At 41.9% G+C, this 23,267-nt stretch overlaps 2 protein-coding genes across 2 annotated transcripts in view; one reads left to right on the top strand and one right to left on the bottom strand.

The window, feature by feature from the left end:
- The window catches only part of NSF (N-ethylmaleimide sensitive factor, vesicle fusing ATPase), a 109,014-nt gene extending 108,092 nt beyond the window's left edge, over positions 1-922 (bottom strand). Inside the window, exon 1 of the mRNA XM_061592199.1 lies at positions 865-922. Coding sequence (XP_061448183.1) covers positions 865-909 — 45 coding nt within the window. The 5' untranslated portion in view covers positions 910-922. The remainder of the gene's footprint in view (positions 1-864) is intronic.
- Positions 216-22,820, top strand: PSMD11 (proteasome 26S subunit, non-ATPase 11). The gene is made up of 14 exons (XM_061592211.1): positions 216-427; positions 3,749-3,850; positions 6,641-6,765; positions 9,156-9,227; positions 10,108-10,165; positions 11,441-11,635; positions 12,629-12,773; positions 13,664-13,724; positions 14,139-14,201; positions 16,050-16,175; positions 17,035-17,070; positions 19,996-20,047; positions 20,424-20,566; positions 20,673-22,820. Exons 1-13 carry the CDS (start codon positions 337-339, stop codon positions 20,564-20,566), a joined length of 1,269 nt encoding a protein of 422 aa, XP_061448195.1. The 5' UTR covers positions 216-336; the 3' UTR covers positions 20,673-22,820.
- The last annotated feature ends 447 nt before the right edge of the window (positions 22,821-23,267 follow it).

Raw genomic sequence — 23,267 nt, forward strand, 5'->3', positions numbered from 1 at the left:
CTTACATCTAAGTATTTTATACATATTTGTTTGGATGACACTGAATTAGCGGAGGGCGCAGAATATTTAGCACTGCACCGCCCCCTTCTCCCGTCTCCTAGCAACAACACACTCCCACAGTATAGCCGTTGGGTGTACGAAATACTACATTTCCCAGCAAACATTGCTCTGCGGCGTACGTAAGCGATCGTTCAACCATAGAGATAGACCCACTTTCATATCTCTATAGTTTGACGCAACGGAAGATAAGGGAAGGAAACGGGCCACGCGGCTTCCGGTGGAAGTGAGGCCCTGTGGTTCCGGCCGGCGTGAGTGAGCGAGTTTGGCTGTTTTAAGATGGCGGCTGCGGCGGGCTTGGAGTTCCAGCGCGCCCAGTCTTTGCTGAGCACTGACCGTGAGGCCTCTATTGGCATCCTGCACTCTATAGGTGAGACCGGCTCGCCGAACGGTGGAAGAAAGGGAGCCCCGACTGCTGAAGGGGGAAGGGGGATTGGAGAGGGGGCAGGGTGGTTCGGGATGGAGGTGCTGCTGACTCACTGTGAGCAACTCCTAAGGAAAGAGGGAGCTGGTGCTGGAGGAAATTTGGGAGTGGGAAGATTTGGCGGGGACACCCCGAGAAAAGTCCTGGCTCTCATCGTGGCTTTGTTGAAATGGTGAAGGCAGGACTGTCTTGGAAAATAACTAGGAGACAATGGGGACTTGGCTGAGGAAGGGCCTAGAGAAGCTGCGTGGGAAGGGCTCCCTTGACAGGAGGTAGGTTAGCTTTTTCTATTCTCCGTTTCCCTCTAACCTATTTTTTGTTACGGTAGGCAAGAAAACTAGCCCGAGGTTTCCCAATCCAGCTACCAAGTCTCCTAATCTTACCTTGCTGTTCTTCTGGTCCATCCCAAATCTTATCCCAGGAATCATGCAACCACCGGCTTCCATTGGTCTTGGGTGAAAAGGGGGAAGCAGCACTGAAATGAGGGGGCAGGAGGGGAGAGAGAAGGCTGGCACTAATTATGATGATGATGTAAGGAGACTTGTGAAGGTGGTTTGTCTGAGAGATACCGATGGGGAGAATCAACAATAGGATGACTTCCCTATCAACTTGCTAGAGGTTCTTGGCTGTAGTAAAAGCACAAGGGGGGGAGAGCTGTCTTGACAATAAGTTTACCAATGGTTTTAATGGTATCTGCTTCCTGTGCCTTTAAGGGCACCTTGATATGCACATAATAAAAAGAGACCCTTATCTCTGTGCTGTGAAAAACTTCCCTCACTACTTCTGGGAGATCAAGATTCTGTTCGTCGCAAGAGTGGGTCCAGCTTTTTTTTTCTGGTCAATTAGCGGCCTTCCTCACAGGTGCTGCCCCTTTCTGAAAATAAAGAAGGGGAAAGGGGGGGACTTTTAAGGAAAACACAATAGAGGTTTGCGGTGGAGTGAGAGGTAGGAGAGGATAGGTCTAAGTGAAGGCTGATGTGAGAACTGGGAGTGATGGATCTGAAGACAGAGGAGTGGTGAGGAGATTGGATGCAGAAATGTAGAAAGCAGCATGGGTTGTGTAGTGAAGTTGTTGGCAAGATGCCTCTGGAGTGTGGCTGACAGCTTTTTGCTGGGGGGAGGGTTACTGCCTGGTGTTTGCTGTGAAAGATGGCATTTTGTATACTGTACATGTACTTCGCTCCCACCCTTTGTATCTAGTTACAGGGAAAAGGAGGACTTGCAAATAATTTATTCTCCTTGACCCAGTAACTAGCTTTGAAGGGTAGGAATAAGGTACATGTACACAAAATGTGGTGATAATAGTCTCTGAATGGCTTCATGAAAGATAACCCATATCATTGGCTATTGGTCATGAAGATTATATGCAGATTCTCTAGGTTCAAAGACAATGTGCTATTGAATACCAGCTGCTGAGATCAATAACAGGATAGGGCTGTTGCTGTCAGGCCTTCTTGTGGGCTCCCACAAGCCGATTAGCTACGGAGAAAAATAACATTCTTCTTTCGCAGGGATTTTCCTGTGACATAATAGAGGTTTTGGCCAAATAAGTAATAATATCATTCAGGATTTTTAAATGCATAACTAGGAAGACTAGTTTCTGGATCAGGATACAATAAACAATTTTACCTACTTTGAGAACGACGAACCTGTCCTCATCTAGGTTTGTAGATGTACACACTGTTGTTGTTGTTGTTGTTAAACTTATATCTCATGCTTCCAAAAGGATCACAGGGGCAGCAGCTGATATTTGTCCCATCTTCCTTCAGCACACTTCTTACAAAGGGCCAAGTTGGGAATAGCACTAGAATAGAAAAAAGAGTAGCTGTAGCACACTCTTTGGAACATGCACTGTTACATTTGAGGCGTTTCAAAGCTTTAACTACAAAAAGCTTAGGAAACGGGACACACTTACTACTTGGGTGTTGTATCAGGGAATTGAGGGTATCTCTGTTTTGGCCTGCCCCTTGCAAGTTCTTCCTGCAAAAATGCCATATTGCCTTCTGTTTGTTCCAGACTTGACTACATTTCTGTAGGTCATGTTAAAGGGGGGGGGAGAAGCTATCAGGCACCACTTCTCTTCCTTCCACAGACAAAATTAGCCTGAGAACACCACCTGCTCTAGAGGATCTTTACTTTGTGAGCTTGACAGTAGGGGGAGAATGAGTATACAGCAAAGGAGAACTTGATATGGCTCCTTTCAAGCACCCAAAATTCCCTAGTCCTGTAGTTTTTGGTGGAGTTCACTGTTAGGGACATGTCTGACTCACCGAAATAATTCTTGTTAAGCTCGGGTGTGGACAGTTAAATGAAACTCTTCCTCATGGATCAGAAACAATCAAAGTCTGAAAGAGGCTTCTTTCTCTAGAACCTATGTTTTCGGAAAGAGAAAAGTGTTGATGGGGCTAACGTCCTCTGCTCTGGATATGTCTTGTCTAGAACGGTCTTTATTTGTGCTAGTGAGGTCATCCACACATCACTATGCTTCTCTGTATCCCTGTGATTTAAAATGCAACCCATCATAGGTGGCAATCCCACATTATCACTTGTTCCAGGATGAAAGGAAAGCATATTGGGAATCATTCATCTTGACATTAAACAAAATTGGAGACTGCAGTAAATCTATGGGTGATAGTTTTTTATCTATTTACATGATTTATACACTGCTTATATTTTAAGGGGCAGGATCCCTAATTAGTTCCATTATAATTGTGTGAAGTATTGCTGAAGCCAATTCTTCATGCTTCAGGGACGGTTTGTAGCTTTTGTTTCCTTAGTGTCTTAAATATTGGCTACTGTACACTACAGGAAATAAAAGGTACCATGTTAGCTTCTTTCAATACGAATGGTTTTTGTGCTTGTTCTTTCATGCAGGTAAACAAAAAACTAGTGATATATCCACTCTTCATTGTATTAGGAAGCTTTGAATGCACTGTCTTGTTTACAGTATCTGGTGACACGCTAGTGAGTGATGGAGATTCTTTTTCACAGCTATAGCTGTGTACATGCTGCTGCTGTGTTTATATTATGCCAAAATGTGCTGGATGACACAGAGCACTGTATAAGATACTATTTTTCCTGAGTTGCCTCATAGCACTGGATTCCTCTGCTCCATGTCAAAGACTCCTGATTATAATTTGACAGGCAGGTGCTACTGGACCCACAAGAAGCTAGTTTATTATGGAATGGTTGAGCAGGAGTATGCATGAATAATCCTTGATTAAGTAGAGGCTTGTTTTCTCTGTTGGAAATATTTTGTCTTTCTAGTGAAACGTGATGTCCAGGAGAATGATGAAGAGGCAGTACAAGTCAAAGAGCAGAGCATTCTGGAACTGGGGAGTCTCTTGGCCAAGACGGGTCAGGCAGAAGGTAAATCCCATGTTTAAAGCAGTTTAATGAGGCTGCATCTCACAATAGAGTTTGTAAAACAAAACATAAAAAGCACAAAACTTTTGCTATGTTCCCAGGTTGTCAGATGTTCACCTACCCCATGGAATTCAAGTTGGCTTTGACCAAAAATCATCTAGTTTAAACCAGGGCTGTGGAGTCGGAGTCAGGAGCAATTTTGGGTGGAGTCGGAGTCGGGACTCTGATTCCTTCATAAATGGCAAATGTATATTACCTAGTAATAACAAATTTACTGTAGTTTAAATGGTAGCACAAGGCATTTCATCACCACCACATGAATCCAGAGCTTGGAAAAGTTACTTTTTTGAACTACAACTCCCATCAGCCCCAGGGATTGGGCTCGTGGGAGTTGTAGTTCAAAAAAGCAACTTCCAAGCTCTGGATTCGCGTGGTGGTGATGAAATGCCTTGTCCTATCATTTTACTACAGTAAATTTGCTATTACTAGTTAATATACATTTGCCATTTATGAAGGAGTCGGAGTTGGACAGTAGAAAAATAGAGGAGTCGGAGTCGAAGGTCTGGCGTACCGACTCCACAGTCCTGGTTTAAACTCTTTTTTTCTTTTATTCTTCCATGCCCCTAATTCAAGTCAGGCCATGCATGCATGAATGCATCCATCCATCTGCTAATTGTTTACAGATTAATTCAGACAACAGTGTACCACAAGGACTTGCATTTGCAGTAAGAGTGATGCTACCTATGCCACATTGGTTTACTTGGTACTCCTTGCTATGTAGATAAGTTTTATTTGTGTACCTCCTATCCACTTGTGACATACGGTGGTCTGGATTGTAGTGGTTGACTTTAGAAAAGAAGTCTTTCATTCCTTCTACCTGTTTATGTCTGCATTCTGGTGCAGTCCCAGCTTGAGAATCTAAGATGGGTAGCCTGAGTTGGAAGACTGCCATGTTGATCCTGTGCTCATGAGTGAGAAAGAGAGTTTCTTTATATAAGGGTCTCAGATGAATACAGAGTTCCACAGTATCAAAGGGATAGTTTGCTGTGCTGAGCTAGTAATGGGACATAGGAAGATAAATAGTGAACAAATATAAATTTGTGAAGGTCTGAATTAGGCATTTGAGCCAGAAGGAGAATAAAGTTGTAAGTGAATCTAATATGGCGCTCCCAAACCAAGAAGCTACAAAATTGGCTAACGGCTGGTAGTTGGCCTTGTAGTGGCTTGCCAGATTGGTGGTCCGAGAAAGGTAAGTTAGCTTATCCATTATGGATGGGATCGCTCTCCCCTTGACAGAAAAGATTCACTGTCTGGTCATACACCTGCTGCTGTCTGTGCTCTGATAACCTTGTGGATCAGTTACTGCAATGTACTCCAGATGGGGTTGCTGTTGGAGACTATTTGTAAGCTGTAGCTTGTGGAAAATGCATCTGTCAGTGTTGGCTGATGCTTGACATAAAGAACGTAGTGTTGCACCAATTCATGTGCAACTTCATTGATTACTAGTTTACTTCTGAGCATGATTTAAGCTATTGCAAACTGTCTGCAAAGCCTTATTTAAAGGAGAGGAACCTCTGGCCCTCCAGATATTGTTGGCCTTCATCTCTCATCAGTCCCAACTAGCATGGCCAGTGGTCAGTGATGATGGCAGATGTAGTCCAGCAATATCTGGAAAGCCACAGGTTTTCTACCCCTGCCTTAAGTTGCCTGGGCCCATCAGGTCTTGAGGCCAAAGTAGGTATGACGTTAATGACATGATTGGCCTTTGTGTGGCTATGTTTTCTTTATTAAATAACAGCTATGCAGGGGAAGCTTAAATGTTTGCCCCATGTGGTCCTGATCCAGATCTCCTCCCCCAGCAGCTGCTATTTAGTAAAGAAAAACAAGCGCGCACAGGCCAGTCGTGATCAGCATCATGTCTACCTTGGCCCTTAGTGAATACTTCGCAAATGAGCCTTCTCTTCTTGTTGAGATACTTCTCCAGATCCCACATACACCAGTGATTACAGCAGTAATTGTTGGGAGGGGCAGTAACATTTCTGTGGTGCCCTCATAGTTGAAAGGTTTGTTCTCCAAGGAGGCCTCAAGCAGCATCACTGTATATGTATAACTATGGATGTCAAGGATTCCCTGCTCTGCCCACTCCTAGGCCATTTTTGTATTTTGGTTCATGAGCTGATCCTGTTGTACATCTGCTGCTTTCATGTTAATAGCGACTTAGGGGTTTTTAGATGCTTGCAAATAAAAAAAGCTATTGCTGCAGGAAAAAATGTCTAGCCCACCTCACTGCACATACATCTGATAGTAACTTTGGGATATAAGTGGCCTGAAACAATTAAAAATACAATTTTCTTCTAGTTTATTAAGGCTTCTTTGTCTGAAGGAATTCTTACTCAATGTGAGCTACTGGGTGAGTGGTACAACCCTTGTGTTTCACAGTATTTTATATTATTGCTTTATTGTAAACCACTGTGGACATTACTGATGGTATGGTGATTAGAAAAATTAAAAATAATTAAAGGAGATAGAAAATAGTTCTGGGAGAGGGGAATACTAAAAAGGAGCATACAGATGATACATACACATGACACTAAAAATATACTAAAGTTATGATAAGAATCAGAGTCAGTATGTGTGAATGTTCCCCTGCAGTCTGAGGTAATTGGCCACAACATTTACAACTGTGTGGTCACTGCCATCCCTGGAATGAGCCTTTAGGCTTCTGTATTGCATTCTGATGCAGCTTTAATACCCAAGCTATGCTGGTTCTTGACAACTTTGTTTTTAATGTAGAACTTGGAGGACTGCTGAAATATGTGCGCCCTTTCTTGAACTCCATCAGCAAGGCAAAGGCAGCCCGCCTGGTTCGGTCCCTGCTAGATCTTTTTCTAGACATGGAGGCAGCGACAGGACAAGAGGTGAGAACCAAAATTCAGGTAAAAGCCTGTCACTTACAAAATACAGTTTTTGCAGTTACTTCTCCAGTGTTCTCTTAAATCTGATCATATTTAGAGGGAGGCAGTAAATAGAGTACATGTTGAAGATGATCTCTAGGTGCAGTGGTGATACAAGTACTGGAAGAGTTCTTAGTAGTAGTTTGTTGTTATGTGCCTTCAGGTCGATCAGGGCTGTGGAGTCGGAGTCGGGAGCAATTTTGGGTGGAGTTGGAGTCGGTAGAAATGTATCGACTTCGACTCCTTCATAAATGGCAAATGTATATTAACTAGTAATAACAAATGTACTGTAGTAAAATGGTAGCACAAGGCATTTCATCACCACCACGTGAATCCAGAGCTTGGAAGAGTTTCTTTTTTAAACTACAACTCCCATCAGCCCCAGGGATTGGGCTCGTGGGAGTTGTAGTTTAAAAAAGTAACTTTTCCAAGCTCTGGATTCACGTGGTGGTGATGAAATGCCTTGTGCTACCATTTTACTACAGTACATTTGTTATTACTAGTTAATATACATTTGCCATTTATGAAGGAGTCAGAGTCGGACAGTAGAAAAATAGAAGAGTCGGAGTCGAAGGTCTGGCGTACCGACTCCGCAGCCCTGAGGTCAATTACAACTTATGGTGACCCTATGAATTAGCAACCTCCAATAGCATATGTCATGAACCAACCTGTTCAGATCTTGTAAGTTCAGCTCTGTGGCTTCCTTTATGGAATTAATCCATCTCTTGTTTGGCCTTCCTCTTTTTTTTCCTGTTTTTCCCAGCATTATTGTCTTTTCTAGTGAATCCTGTCTTCTCATTATGTGTCCAAAGTATGATAACCTCAGTTTCATCATTTTAGCTTCTAGTGATAGTTCTGGTTTAATTTGTTCTAACTTCCAATTATTTGTCTTTTTCGCAGTCCATGGTATGCACAAGCTCTCCTCCAACACTACATTTCAAATAAGTTGATTTTTCTCTTATCTGCTTTTTTCACTGTCCAGATTTCACATCCATACATACAGATCGGGAATACCATGGTCTGAATGATCCTGACTTTAGTGTTCAGTGATACATCTTTGTATTTGAGGACCTTTTCTAGTTCTCTCATAGCTGTCTTCCCCAGTCCTAGCCGCCTTCTGATTTCTTGACTATTGTCTCCATTTTGGTTAACGACTGGGCCAAGGTATTGATAATCCTTGACAAGTTCAATGTCCTCAGTGTCAACTTTAAAGCTGCATACATCTTCTGTTGTCATTTCTTTAGTCTTCTTGACTTTCAGCTGTAATCCTGCTTTTGTGCTTTCCTCTTTAAAATTCATCAGCATTCGTTTCAAATCATTACTGGTTTCTGCTAGTAGTATGGTGTCATCTGCATGTCTTAAATTACTGATGTTTCTCCCTCCAATTTTCACACCTTCATCTTGGTCCAATCTCGCTTTCCGTATGATATGTTCTGCATATAGATTAAATAAATAGGGTAATAAAACACACTCCCCTCACACCCTTTCCGATGGGGAACCAATCAGTTTTTCCATATTCTGTCCTTACACTAACCTCTTATCCAGAGTATAGGTTGCGCATCAGGACAATCAGATGCTGTGGCACCCCCATTTCTTTTAAAACATTCCATAGTTTTTCATGATTTACACAATGAAAGGCTTTGCTGTAATCTATAAAGCACAGGGTGAGTTCCTTCTGAAATTCCTTGGTACTTTTCATTAGTCCGTTCCGTAGTAGTAGTAGTAGTCGTCTCCTTTTATATATGTCTCAAGAGAATTTACAGTCTTATCATAAAAACAGGTAAAATTGTTTTTGGAAGGACAAACCACAGCTAAAAACAGGTTTTAAAATACAAAATGAATACCTAAGCTTGTCTAAACAAAACAGTCTTTTTTTCTAGAAGGTACAGATAATGAGTGGCTGTCCTATTTTAGCAGAAATGCTTTCCACAAACAAACAGCCACACTGAAAGCCCTGCTCTGAGTTACTGTGGAGTGGACTTCTGATATTTTTTGGACTTTAAGGAGAAACTCTTCTGCAGAATGCAGTGACCTAGTGGGCATATAAGGGATACGGTGGTCTCACAATTGACCTGGTTCTGAGCTGTATAGGGCCTTGTATGTTGGTACCAAAACTTTGAAATTGGTCTGGTAGCATATTGGCAGCCAGTACAAATCCTGCAAGCAAGGTGTTATATGCCAGCAGTAGTTTGCATTCTGTGTTAGCTGCAGCCTCTGGACGAACTGTAAGGGTAGCCCCACATAGAGCGCTTTGCAGTAATCCAATGTTAACGTTACCAGTGCATGGGACAACTATGGCCAAGCTATCACAATCCAGGAACAGCCATTTGAATGTGATTTCTTTTTTTAAAAAGGTTGACCTGTGTCTTGAATGCATTGAATGGGCCAAATCAGAGAAGAGGACATTCCTGCGCCAAGCTCTGGAGGTAAGGTATGGTGTACATTCACGTGACTTGGTGCAGTTAAGTTGTGCATGTTACAGTCTTGTTTATTCCCTGGGTTTGGAAACCTGCCATCCTACTTGCCAGTGCACTGAACCTCAACTCCTATCATCTATTCAAGTTCCTCTGGATTGCATCTTCAAATTATTACGTTCTCAGGTTTCTCAGATGGTGGTTTTGGGTGGGGTATTTCCATACTGACTCTTCAGACTTTATGAAGACTTGCGTTCTCTCCCATGTCTTTGGTGCAAACAGAGCCGACACGTATTCCCTCTTAACATCCTTTTCAGGTGTACTTGCTATAAAGGGCTGGTAAAAAGACATGCCTTTCCCTACCCTTCTAATGTTGTCGGCATTCACTAATGTTTTTATTTTTTTGGAGCATGGGGATAGGAGTGTATTTGTGTGCTGCTGGTTGATTTCTACTTCATGTTCTTTTGGGTCTATGTGATATGGAGATGATCCGTAGTTATATCCTTTGTGCCTTGGCTCATGTTTCCCTAGTGTGTCACTCCCTTCAAACTCATTATTTGTTCTGCACCACCATGCATTTTCTGTGTCTGCTAACTTTACTCTCCATTGCCGTGCCTGTCCAAAATTGTAAACCATTCCCAGCAAGGGCTTTCTCTGCTCCATGGTTCACACATACTGCTTCCTAAGACAGGGCAAGCATCCTGTGGCTCTCCAGATGTTGCTGGGATCCATCTCCCATCTTTTGTGACTATTGGCCATGCTGATTGGGGCTGATAGGAGTTAAATTTCAACAAGATCTGGAGGATCACAAGTTCTCCATTCCTGTCCTAAGTATTTCATAACCATAAAGTAATTTTCACTGAAATTTATTCTTTACCCTTCCCTCTTCTAGGCAAGGCTGGTCTCTTTGTACTTTGACACTAAAAGGTATCAAGAAGCATTGCAGTTAGGTAAGTTGATCATCTGCTGTGCACAGCTGGGCCTTTACATTGATTTCATACTGGTTAGAAGGAATATAACTGCTTAATATTCACTTTCATGAGACCCTAATTCTGCTTTGCAGAAGTGTGTTCATCACATGACGATTTAAGCATCATGGTCTTGATTAGGGGTGTTTGAGGGAATTCAGTCTTGGAGTTCTGACAAGAACTGACCTAATGTGCAGAATAGAATGTAGTTAACCTTCAGGTTTTGGGCCTCTCCAAATCTTGCAATGCAATTTGAGCTCAATTGTATCAAAAGTGCATTAAAAAAATGCATGATTTGAAAGAAAATACATTTAAAGATGTACATTTACATACATATTTAAATGAAAGCTTTTGTGCAGATTAAAAAACACACAGATTGATGCAGAGACAGGATAAACACATGGGCCATGTAGCACCATGGGCAGAACTTAAGAACATGAGAGCTCTGCTAAGGGCCTGTTGCCTTAAATGCTATGCTGTTCAGTTCATGTATTCAGCTGTCAGATAGGTGTTAGCCAATACTTTATCTGGCAACTCCTCAAACCACAGCCCCAAGATTTGGGAATAATCATGGGCAGTGTTTACATCAATTTTAGGTTCTTGCGCGCGCGTGTGTGTGTGTGTGCGTGCATGCGTGCGTGCACACAAAATATCTTAAGGAACCTTACTTCAGCAGACAGACCCTGGCCTTCCATGCTTTCCTAGAGGTATGACCTTGTTGCTGTGGCTGACTTTAGATCAGGGGTGGCTAACTTGTTGCTGTCCAGATATTTGTGGACTCCAGCTCCCATCAGCCCCCGCCAGCATGGCGCATGTTTGGAGATTATGAGAGTTTGAACCCAGCAACATCTGAGGGCCGCAAGTTTCCAACCTCCGCTTTAGATTCAGTTTTAAAGCTGCACCCCAGTATTAGTGACTTTGAGTCATTAGGATTTATCAACTGATATCTGCATCGAAGTCTTCCATTTGCATATTTGGGTTACTTTAACTATCTTGTTAAAGGCGCACATAGTGGCCTATTAAGGGAATGATGATCCATGACCTGATTTGTTTGGGGGGGGGGTTGTCGCATTAGTAGCATGAGAGAGGAGGATTTGTTTTCTTACTTAAAATGTTAGTTTTGTATGTACTTGCCTCTTCCTCTAAGTCTCCTAGTAGTGTTCTGTATCTTAATGATATGAGGCAGAATGCTAAGTGAGCATCAAAACTGAACTAGGGATTTTCAAACAACTGGCTCTACTGTGTGGCTTTTGCCAGGCTCACAGCTTTTGCGGGAGTTGAAGAAGATGGACGACAAGGCACTGTTAGTGGAAGTGCAGCTGCTAGAGAGCAAGACCTATCATGCCTTGAGCAACCTGCCAAAAGCAAGAGCAGCATTAACCTCTGCCCGAACCACAGCCAATGCAATCTATTGCCCACCCAAGCTGCAGGCGGCTCTGGACATGCAATCAGGTAAGTCATGCAGGTAGTGGTTGTGTCATAGTTGCTTGCCATGTTTGGGCCTATTGTTGTTAGGCTAGTGCCTCTTACAAAAAGCATTGCAGTGGTGTGTTCTCAGGCGCGGGTGGAAGGATGAGATGCTGCTTGTGTGCTTGATTGATCATGAGCTTGTAGTCTCTCATAGGACAAATCTCCAACCTCAAAGATTTAAAGGAGGAGCATGGGGAGACTTGGGAAGCAGCACAAGGGCTTTTGATAGGTGGGTGACCCTGCCTGCTTGTCAAATTTGGCCTGCGAGGCTGATTCTGAAAAAGATCTTGCCCATGGAGCCAAAATGTTCCCCAGCCCAGGCCTAGCAGGTACTTGGATAGGTATTTGTTGCAACCCTTATTCCAGGGATCCTATAGTGAAACCCAAAATATAGACATGGGAAAAGCTATTAAAAAAAGATGAGCTCTTGCCTTAATTGCATATCATGAAAGAGGAAACTAAAACTGACCAGAGCTTGGAATATTTGTAAAACTTCATCAGTCCTCCTTTTGTCAGAGTTAAACTGAAAGAATGAGTTGATGAATGCAAAAACAGTAAAAGGTATTAGACAAAAAAAGTGTATATTTTCTCTTGAAGTACATTCTTGTAAAGTCTCTTTTCCCCATTGCCCATGCCAGTCCTTTTGAGTGGCATGGCTGTGTCTCTCCCCTCTCTCCTTCAGGCAACCACTAAAACAATTTCGGTGGCAACCTCTGAAATTATGCATAGTGAAACTGATACTGATTGGTTTTCATTAGTGTAGAACTTAAGAATTGGCTGAACTGATGCAGCTATCTTGATGAAATTGATTTCTTTGCCAAAAAAAGAGGGGAAGGGAGGACATGGCCTTTCAAGTCCATGTATGGACTAATAAGTAGATTTTGGCAGCCTTGTTTTGCCTTTTGTTTTCTTCCAGGTGAAACTACGGTGGTCTAACCTGGGTCTGTTCTTTGTATTCGTCTCCCCTTTTAACAGGCATCATTCATGCAGCAGAAGAAAAGGACTGGAAGACAGCATATTCTTATTTTTATGAGGCTTTTGAGGGTTACGATTCCATCGACAGCCCCAAAGCTATCACGGCATTGAAATACATGCTGCTGTGCAAGATCATGTTGAACTCGTATGTGGCCAATTGTATCACAAAATGAATTCTGCTATCCCTAAATTCCTTCTTCCCTTCTTTTACACCTATGCATAGTATTCACTTGGGTCAGGACATATGCTGCAGTATGAGATTCAGTCAGACCTCTTTGGTACATGGAAATGCAAGTTGTCACTAGAGGACATTGGCCTGGAATTCTTTTTTGTTAAACCTTGTGTTTCAAATGATTTCCTTCATTTGAAAGGAAGCAAATCCTTAGGAGGGTGAAAAAGCCACTGAATTCTGAGTTCCCTGTTTTCTAACTGAGTGGGTGTCTAAACATGCTGCCAGCTGCCTCAGTAGGGCCTGGGCTACTTGAAGGAGGCAAAGGTGGCTCTTGGTGTAGCTGCAGACTAGTGGCAAAACTGAGTTAAATGTTAAGCATGGGAAGCGGAGGCAAAGCAAAAGCTTCTTATGGCTTCTCTTCCTCAAGAGCAACAGGCGTTCAGAAAGGGAAGCAGTAGCCATCTTTCTACCCATCAGCATATACAAGTGCCTTCATTCTGTTCTTGACTTTAACAGTATGCTGTAAGCTGAGCATATAAACTGTTCTGCTGTATGAGTTTTTTGTCAATGGGGTTTGCAGTGACTGTTTGCTTAAGAGTTACTGCATGTGCAGGCTGCTTCAGACCAATCAAATCTCCGAGCTAGCTAAGCTTGCGGGTTGCTTCTTCTCTTAGATGTTTCTGGCTTATGCTTCTATTCTACTTGGTTTTTCCATGAAGCATTTAAAAACACTTAAGTTTAATATGATAGTAGAATATGGAGCTTTGCAGAAGGTAGGAATTCAGTAGTGAGCTGTACTAATAGCCTGTGTTCTGGGACATGATGTATTAACATCTCTCTTGTTTTATATTCTGTCTTTTCAGGCCTGAAGATGTGCAGGCATTGGTGAGCGGGAAGCTTGCATTGCGGTATGCAGGGAGACAGGTATAGAAATGCTGTTCTTCCTTTTCTGTCCTTGAGCCTTTCAATCCTAACTACCACTGCTAGTTTCTCAGTGAATTTTGGCTGCCGTGCAGATGGGTCTGTACTGCAGAGAACACTTGGACAACTTCAGCTGCTCTGTAATTGCAACTTGATGGTTTTTGCTGCCCAAGTTGGAGTTTTGTTATGACTGCTTGTTCTTTAGAGCCATTTAGTGTGCTTCCTTCTGTGATTTAGCAGCTGTTTTGCTTAAGTGGAGATGAAATTAGAAGAGATATTTATCATGCTTGTTGAGGATCCTTTCTGAATTTACTTCTGGCTCTTGGAAGTATTTTTCTCAAGTGTGCATGCCACAAACACAACTTGTGGTTGACGTGGTCTAGAAAATGTCAATGGTGGCTCTTCTCTCTTTTGTAGACAGAAGCTCTAAAATGTGTGGCACAGGCCAGTAAGAATCGATCACTGGATGACTTCAAAAAGGTGAGTAGGCATGATAGGAAATGGACTCATTTTTCTTGGATTAGATGAATTCATAGGCTTAAAAATGGAAATTCACATTGAGAGGTGGTATATCTCCCAATACTTGGAGAGAAAGAAGGGAAGGATATCTTCACTATGCCCTGCTTGTGAGCTTCCTGGGAACATCTGACTGGCCACTGCGGGGGCCTAGTGGCAGGCAAGTCTGTGGTCTCATCAAATAAGTGCAGTTCCAGTCCATGTTTACTCAGAAGTTAGTCCATTGAGTTCAATAGGGCCTGCACCCAGGAAAGTGAATGTAGAATTGCAACCTTTTCTGCTTAGGTTCTTGTTCTCAAAAATAGGAACAGTGGGAATATCCAGTGTAGTGGTGTTTGTGATGGACTGAAGCACTTACTGGTGGAAATATTTTGAAGATGCTTTTAGACATCTGCAAACTCATTGTGCATTTTTTTTAAATGGGCCAGAAACCTAATAGTAGAACATCAGGATAGGAGGGAGGCTACAGCTTCCCTTATTGGGAAGGGTTGTGCCTTACTGAAATCTCCCTTTCCAACAATAGTTGAACTTATATGTTTCACTTAGGATATATTAGGCGTATGAATTTGCACATCTAATTATCAACCTGATTTTGGGGCTATCAACACAATTGGTATTTGCGTGGAAAGGCACTGTCAGGAAAAGAGGCAGAGGAAGCAGCAGTCAGAGAGATAACAGACTTTCTCATACTTACTCCTTCTCATTTGAAACATGTTCATCCCTAGCTCATCTTAATTTCAGTGGGCAGAATCCGTCATTACATGAGCATTCTTCTGCCTGTGCAACAGGACTTCATTTTCCTCTCCTGCCTCCTGCAGCACCACCCCCAAAATCTGCTCTGGTGAGTCCTCCAATCCTCCAAAGCAGATGTTAAGGGCTTGTGGGGGACTGCAGGAGGGATGAGAGGAAGGTGGTCCTTTTGCATGAATGGAAGTCTGTTCTGCTTATGCACAGACATTATTAGATATACTCAGTCTGTTAAGTGCTGTGCATCTCAAATCATGAGAGCTAGAACAGTGTTAATTTTTAAATGGAAATTCAGAACCTAAGGATTCCATAAAAAGACCCAGACTCCATCCAACAAAATACACTTCTATACTTTGCAGCATAGAGAGCCAGTGTGGTGTAGTGGTTAAGGTGTTGGACTACGACCTGGGAGACCAAGGTTCGAATCCCCACATAGCCATGAAGCTCACTGGGTGACCTTGGGCCAGTCACTGCCTCTCAGCATCATGAAAACCCTATTCATAGGGTCGCCATAACTCGGAATTGACTTGAAGGCAGTACATTTACATTTACTTTGCAGCATAAATGCGGTGAAGGTTTCTTCTTTTCTCGCCTTATAGATGCATCAACAAACAGGGTGTTGATATAATAGTAGAATTGGATAGATTCTGCAGTTGCACTATGCATGAGTGGAATTCAAAAGTTTTTAATGCATAATTTCAAGCCTAAAGTTGTTTGGATGTTAGATTTGAAAGTGTGGCCAGTGCCTGGTGAAACCTGTGCAGAGAGTGAACAGTATTTCCGAAGGTCGAGGACTGGAATTTCAGGTTTCTGCTTAGCTTCCACTCTTCCCTAAGATTAGCAGACATTGCAAAACTAATGTACAATACATAAGTACAGGAAAATTTGTATAATTATTTTCTTGCAACAGATATTTTTATTTCATTAAATCAAGCAAGTATATAACCTGCATAATGAACACAAATAGTATCTGAAAGATTTCAAGAGGTCTTTATTTCCTTGGCCTGAGAATGGTTGCGACCTGGTCTGCTGTGCTCATTGCTGATTTGATCCAATCTTTTGCAGGCTCTGAAAGATTATAAGGTGGAACTCAGGGATGACCCCATTATCAACACACATTTGGGTAAACTCTATGATAACTTATTGGAACAAAACCTGATCCGGGTCATTGAGCCTTTCTCCAGAGTGCAGGTAAGACACTCTGGAAGAGCTTCCTATCTCACCACCTCCATGAGGTTGGTTGTCATCTACTTGCATTTCCCAGTTAAATATTCAAAATAAGCAATCTCCTGTCTCATCAAAACTGTCAGCAGTAAGAGACTGTTTAAAGAACATTGTGTGCATGTTTTCCACTTGCACTTCTCAGGGTTGTGGTAAAACATTCTTTTATACAATTGGTCAGGGGCTGGAGTAGCGTGGGTGGATTTTCTGGGCAGCAGAGAGGGATGGGAGGGTTCCAAGCAGGGAATAGTGGTTCGAGCCATCAGTTGACAGTTGCTGGTTCCTTGGATTTCTTCAACAGCTTCCAAATTCTGCAGTGACAATTGTGATTAGAAATAATGGGTGGATTTCCAGACCCCTAAATATTAAGAATTAATTACCCTGGCTAAGTCTGTTTGTGTGACTTGTTATAGAAAACAGGTTTGGTAACTTGGCAAGCGGTAAGTGGGTTGGGGATCTTGATTAGCATTATTTCTCTGTGTTAAGAACTAAAACTTTAAATTGCAAAACAATTGCCCTAAATGACTGCTGAGCTTATACGCTGGAGGCCAGTATGTCTTGTATTGTATTATGGAGAAAATAATGCAAATTTAGTCAAGTGGTTACTGGAAATGAACAGTTGGACAATAGGAGAGATTTGAATTGTGTGTTAAAAGTTAAAATGACCGGAATCTGCTGCCAACATGAAGGTGGACCTGTAAAGCGTAGGAGTGTACTTGGCTGCTATGTGCTGGCTACCTCTTTGGTTAAGTATAGCACATGAAAACCATAACACTTATATTTGCTCCTTTCCAATCCCGTTGGCACTCTGTCTCAATTTCTTTTGCAGATTGAACACATATCTAGCCTTATCAAGCTGTCAAAGGTAAGAGCCTGAATGCAGCAAGCTGTGTAAGATTGCATTTACATGAGCAACTCTGGGTGCTTCAGTTTATAGTTAGGAGCAGCTATAAAGAAGGCCCCCCACTCTATTAAAAATTTTCAGAAACAAAACTGTTTTAGGAATAGGTTTCTATTGGCATGCTCTTAAATAAAAGTATGTACTTCCATTTTCATAATTAAGAAAGGAGAGATTGGAATTGGAGTAAAACAGCATTCTGGGTTTTATTAAACTTCTAAAGCTGGTTGTTTGTGAATGTGGCATAAACTGACATTTCTAATGATCCTACTATGTCTACACATACTTGCTGAAGGAAGAAATAACCCATTATCATCATATAAACCTGGGCATATGATAAAACATATAAGGCTCTAACTTTTAATTCCATCAAATTTAATTATTTGGTCTGTACAAGGAATAGGAGACATTTATAAGAAAGTCCTGTCACCTGAGGTGTCACAACTTGTCCATCCTATATAATGTGAAGTTTCAGTTGTCAGGTAATATAGACTTGTCGTGTAAGTATAACATTACAACAATAAGCAACATTTTAAAAAATGGTCATTATTTAACAATAGAAATTGTGAAACAATGAAAGTCAGTAAGTACTCATGGTATTAGTACTTTCAACTAAAGTTTTTTAAATAAAAAAAATCTTAAAGAGAAGGGACAATTAAAACTGAATTGACATCACACAGGAAGTGGATTGGACTGTGAAATAATTACACAGCGGAAAAATAAACATCTGTTATCCCATATAGAGTCTAGGTACTTGATGATAAAGGAACAGAAGTGTCAAAAAGATCAGAAATAAATAGGACAGATGAAATGAGGAAATAAATATTTACCACAGCTTTATCGTCCTGTGTAAATATAAATGAAAAAATGTATAAGCTGTTATATAGCTGATATTTAAACTCACATTGCTTAGCAACACCTATATCTGTTAGAGAAAATGATAGAAATGTGAAAGAAAGTTGCAAATTATATTGATGTTTGGTGGATATGCTAGAAGATTAATGGGTTTTTAGGGGAAATTACCAGGGATGAAGATATAGATGGATATCCCATACGAAAGAAATAATTACTTTGCATTGGTTAAGAAGATGTGAGGTCAGAACATCAAGATTCAGTTGGAGTATTGTTAACTGCTACCAAAATAATAGTAGCTAAATAATGTATTCTTACAGCTCCAACAGACAAGAATGGTTTCATCAAATCTGATATCCTGCCAGAATGACAAAATTAATAGAAATGTGTAAGGGAAGATAGACAAAGAAAGGAATAGTTTGACTCTATGGTCCCTTTATTAAGCCTATGCAACGAGAACATCAACTTGTTTAATGCCTTTTCACTGCTGTTATTAGTCAGTGGTTCATATTATAAAAATTAAACAATTTTTAATACAAGCTCTTAAAAGATAATATATTTAATCCCTAATAGGCAAACCTTGCGGTTTAAGAATGTACCTATAGCCAACAGATGCTTCTATCAAACTTTAAAAAGCAGGGAAATTGGGCAGCTATATTGAATGCACCAGGGAAGCAGGAGACCTGACCACCTCTCTGAGATGTTGTACTGCCCTACACATTTGCAAAAATGCAAACACAGTTTGGATTGGTCTTTCACATTCCAATACACTTCCTGTGTAGCTTGGAAGAATTTGGTTGGAAGACTGGAAGATGAGCAAGAGGGGTGAAGGAAGGGGCAAGAAGGAGGAGGGAGGAGAAGGGGAGGTCAGGTTTGATCATTTGCATGCTTTTTGAGTTCAGTGGGATTTACTCCTGTACAGTTATGCTTAGGATAGGAAAACTGACCTGGGGGAGGGATAGGGAGGAAGGGATAGAGGAGGAGATTGGGAGGGTGGGCACTGGGCAGAGGGAAACCCCCTTTTGTTTCCAAAAGGAATACATTGTGAACACTATCGTTTTTCAGGGTTTCCCCCACCTTTTTATTCTACAGCAGGCACATGTAGCCTCCCACCCAAATTTAAACCAAAGCTGTCCCTGGCCACATCCACTCCAGACCTTTATTTCACTTCAGACAATCATGGCTTCCCCCAAAGAATCCTGGGAAGTGTAGTTTGTGAAGGGAGCAGAGAGTTACTAGGAGACGCCCTGTTCCCCTTACATAGCTACAATCCCCAGAATTCTGACTGTTAAACCACTCTGGCCACTGGAGCTCTGTCAGGGTAATAGAGGTCTCCTATCAACTCTCAGCACCCTACACAAAGTACAGTTCCCAAGATTCTTTGGGGGAAGCCATGACTGTCTAAAGTGAAATAAATGTCTGGCATGGGTGTGGCTCCCTGACTAGCCAAGCCAAACAGCTGTGAGTCTGGCTTTTAGAACACTGGCGGTTGGTTCTTACTGAGCATGCCCACACCTATGAATGCCTCCGCTTATCATTGACTTCAATGTTAAATTTCTTAAATTAATTAAAAATGAGCCAGGCGTTTTTTAAACTTTTTTAACTGCAGAAGATGAAGGTCAGGGGGTATTTTCAATGTAACATTGTAGAATGCAAATGATCCATGCTGGGTATAGTATACAGCCACTCTTGTGGCTGTATAATACATTAATTAAAGTTATTATATTAATGAATGATTTAGATATATATTTAGTGTGTTAGAATAAAATATGTACTGTATATTTGGGGTGTGTATGTGTGTCTTTATTTTACACACATACGTGATAAAGAACAAAGGTCTCCTTTTGCTTAGGGAAAAAAATCATGGTTTGAGAAATATTTGTGAGAAAAGGGCAATATCTCTTGTTCTCAGCATGTGTGACTTAAACAGGTTGTTTGTCTCAAGATTATTATCCCAGGGATCACAAAACATGAGGCTGACAAAATCAGCTGGTCCGTTGTTAGCTGTTGGAAGCTGATCATCTCCTGGTTTAATTTCAGGCGGATGTGGAAAGGAAACTCTCTCAGATGATCCTGGACAAGAAATTCCACGGTAAGTCCTCTTCCCTTTGCTTGTTTAGTCATGTATCCAAGAATGAAAAAGTTGGCTATGCTCACCACAGTCTTTGGTCAATTGTCCTGACATCTTTTTCCCAGAATATAGTGCACATTAACAAGATCTTATATGTGCAGAGGACAAACAATAAGGGTTCGTATTAGACCCAGAGCTTCACACCCTTTTGGGTTCTTCATTTTTTCCATCTTAAAGATAATCTGCATGTTGGGCAGCTGTACTGATTGAGTCTGAGTACATCCATATCTGGCTATTTGTTTTCTTGGAAACAGTCACTGTCAACTTGTGGGGTGGAGCAACATATGTCAGAGCTACTTACTCAAGAGGCTTAACTAGGACTTTTCTCTTTTGTTAGGGATCCTTGACCAAGGTGAAGGCGTCCTGATTATTTTTGATGAACCGCCTGTAGACAAAACATATGAAGCTGCCCTGGAGACCATTCAGAATATGAGTAAAGTAGTGGATTCATTATACAACAAAGCCAAAAAGCTAACATAGGTGAGGGGCTGTTATGACCCACAGTGAGTGCTGTAATAGATGTTTGCACCCTCTCCGAGAGGGTCATTCAGTTCAATGACATGGCTCCGTTTTTTTTCTCTTGCAGAGTTGGGAACTGTTGGCTGTTGCTTTGGAGAGTTGGTGCGTGAAACCTTTGGGGGGAGGGACAAAAGGCTAGAAGACTGGTGGGGTTTTTTTGTTCCCCACCCCCCTTTTGCTCTACTTCTCACTCGGAAAGTTTTAAGACTTCCTCATCTGATCCATCTTGTCTATACAATTGTGTGTTCCAGTTTCCATGTAACCTTTTACCTGCTGAACTTTGTACTGGGATGGGGAAATAATAATGTTTAAAAAAAGAGTTTCTTGTGGGTGGGGGGAAGGCAGCAGTGGCAGTATCCTAAATAAAAGGAGAGAGGCTTATGCTACCTTAAAAAAAATGCATCCCATTTTCTTGAGGGTGGCAGAGGGGTGGGCTAAGTCTTTTTGTCACTGGTAGGAACCCAGCCACCAAAGGCTGCTCCATACATTAACAAAATTCCTACACAGAAGGCGTTTCCCATGTACGCTCTAGGATAACATGACTGTACACATGTGTACATGCACTGGGAAGCCATGGCTGATAGCAGCTTCTCAGCGTGTGCATGCACAGCAAAAAAAAAGAGTTGTTGTATGTGGATTTCCCACAAACTCCCTCCATAGTATTGCATTCCATGTAGGAATTTTGTCATCTGTGAAGTGGCCAGTTAGAAAGCGGGAGCTATCTTAACCTTGTGTTCAGAACACAGAGACTTCAGGCAGCCAAAGTGAGACCAGTTTGCTAATCCACAAGAACCTTCACACTACTGAAGAATCAGTTAAGAATAGGCCTCCAGCAATATTAAAACCTCAGAGTTGAATTCTGAGGCCTTAACATGCAGGAGCCCGCTTGAATAATTTTTTTCATGGTCATAAAAGGACAAGAGATTGCCACAGTCACTTTTGAACAGTGGCTCTGAAGGTTTCCTGGTTCTGTACTGCATGCTGTTTGTTCTTTATTTTTTAAAAAGGTTAGAATGTACTTGCCTTTTAACTTCACAACAAGATATGCTGTTGGAAGAACTGGACTTCTGTTCTCTACAACGTTAACTTTTTTAAGAATCACAGATGGATCTTATTTTCAGCTGGCTGTTTTTGGGCCACCCAGAGGCTTTTTAAACTTTTTGCCACCCCTTGAACATCCAGAATGAGACAGATGAGCCCATTTAGGCTGAGGTCATGGCTGCACATTACACCAGCCATGGAGGTGCCATCAAAAACTGCATTCCTATGGCAAATTCTTCCCCGTCCCTGTATTTACATCTAGGAGGATTTGTTATGTGATGCAGTGTTGGTGCACTGAGTTTCCCCACCACCAGCAATCAGCGGTGTGGACTGGGGCAGGGAAGATTGCAATGAGGTGAGCACTCCGAAACTAGCTTGTCAATTGTGGTGGTCCCAGGCCAAATCTGGCCTCCTGAAGCCGTCAGCTTGGAGACGAGAGGATGTATATGGCGGAAACAGTGGCAGCGGCATTTTCTAGCAGTCCACTGTGGGGAATAGTGAGGGGAGAGAGAACCTGGTTTAGCGCTCCACTACCGTCTCAAAGTGATCTTTCAGGAAAACGTTTTATTGATCCTAGACTGCTCAGCAGGTAGGGGGAGAACTTGCCACTTCGACATCATTTTTAGTGGCACCCCTGTGGCAGGTGTAAGCTATGTGGTTCATCTCCAGGACTAGTTCTGTTGCAATCCAGGGGAACGTTAGGGTGGTGTTCTTGTGTGGGAGAGGCAGGGGGCTATCAACCCGGGCGTTATGTCATTGAATGATGAAGTTATATTTAAGGTGTTAACTGCAATCGGAGTAGTGCAACCTTCTGCATCACTGACCTCATCTTCCATTTCCTTATATGGTTTCTCACACTACTTTATTTTGTAAAATGATACTCCTATACCACAAAATATTTTGGCATTTGCATGAAATCTCTTAACTGGCTGAATCTTGCTTTTTCCCCTCTGATGCTTTCCCTTTATTTTATCGTTCCGGCACTCTAATGTTCTTTAACTTTATCTCTGTCTCAGCCAGTCCAGATGTTCTGGGGAGGTGATTTTTATTTTCATTTTATTTGGTCTTGGGGAGGGTTTTGGCACCATGAATTTAAATGTACAAATGGTTCACGCTAACACACACCAGGTATATCTGATGTTCAGATGGCATACAAATAAACCTTTTTCAAAAAGACTGTCTCTTGTCTTCAGCTGCAGGGGCACTAAATAAGCCCAAGGAGGTATCAGTGGCATGATGTGACTTACTGGATGACCCCCTGTAGCTGGTTTTCCTTATAGAGCTGTAGTATCGCTTAGTGACAACCTCCTTACTCATAGTCAGTTGTCATTTCTGTCAAGCAGCTCCTGGCTCAATCCAGCCCTGTGTGTACCACGTTCAGACAACAACCCATAGGCTGCCTGTGAATAGCACAGCAGTCTTCTGCAGGTATTTTGCAGCTTTTCCCATCTGAACTGGCTCTGATTAAACCATTATTAGCAGGTACCAGTGCTAAGGCAGTGGTAGGAAATCTCCACTCTGAATCTCAGCTCTGCCATAGGCTTGCTAAATAGCCCTTTGGCAAGCTGCTATACTTTAGCCTTGTACCCTGTCTGCATTATAGAGTGGGTTTCTCTTTGTA

The sequence above is a fragment of the Rhineura floridana genome, chromosome 11 (assembly GCF_030035675.1).
Source record: "Rhineura floridana isolate rRhiFlo1 chromosome 11, rRhiFlo1.hap2, whole genome shotgun sequence".
In the NCBI taxonomy this organism is placed as follows: domain Eukaryota; kingdom Metazoa; phylum Chordata; class Lepidosauria; order Squamata; family Rhineuridae; genus Rhineura; species Rhineura floridana.

Coding starts and splice junctions, on each gene's coding strand:
- PSMD11 (XM_061592211.1), top strand. CDS start 337: ATGGCGGCTGCGGCGGGCTTGGAGTTCCAGCGCGCCCAGTCTTTGCTG. Junction 9,228..10,107: donor TCCTGCGCCAAGCTCTGGAG/GTAAGGTATGGT, acceptor TCCCTCTTCTAG/GCAAGGCTGGTCTCTTTGTA. Junction 16,176..17,034: donor AGCCTTTCTCCAGAGTGCAG/GTAAGACACTCT, acceptor TTTCTTTTGCAG/ATTGAACACATATCTAGCCT.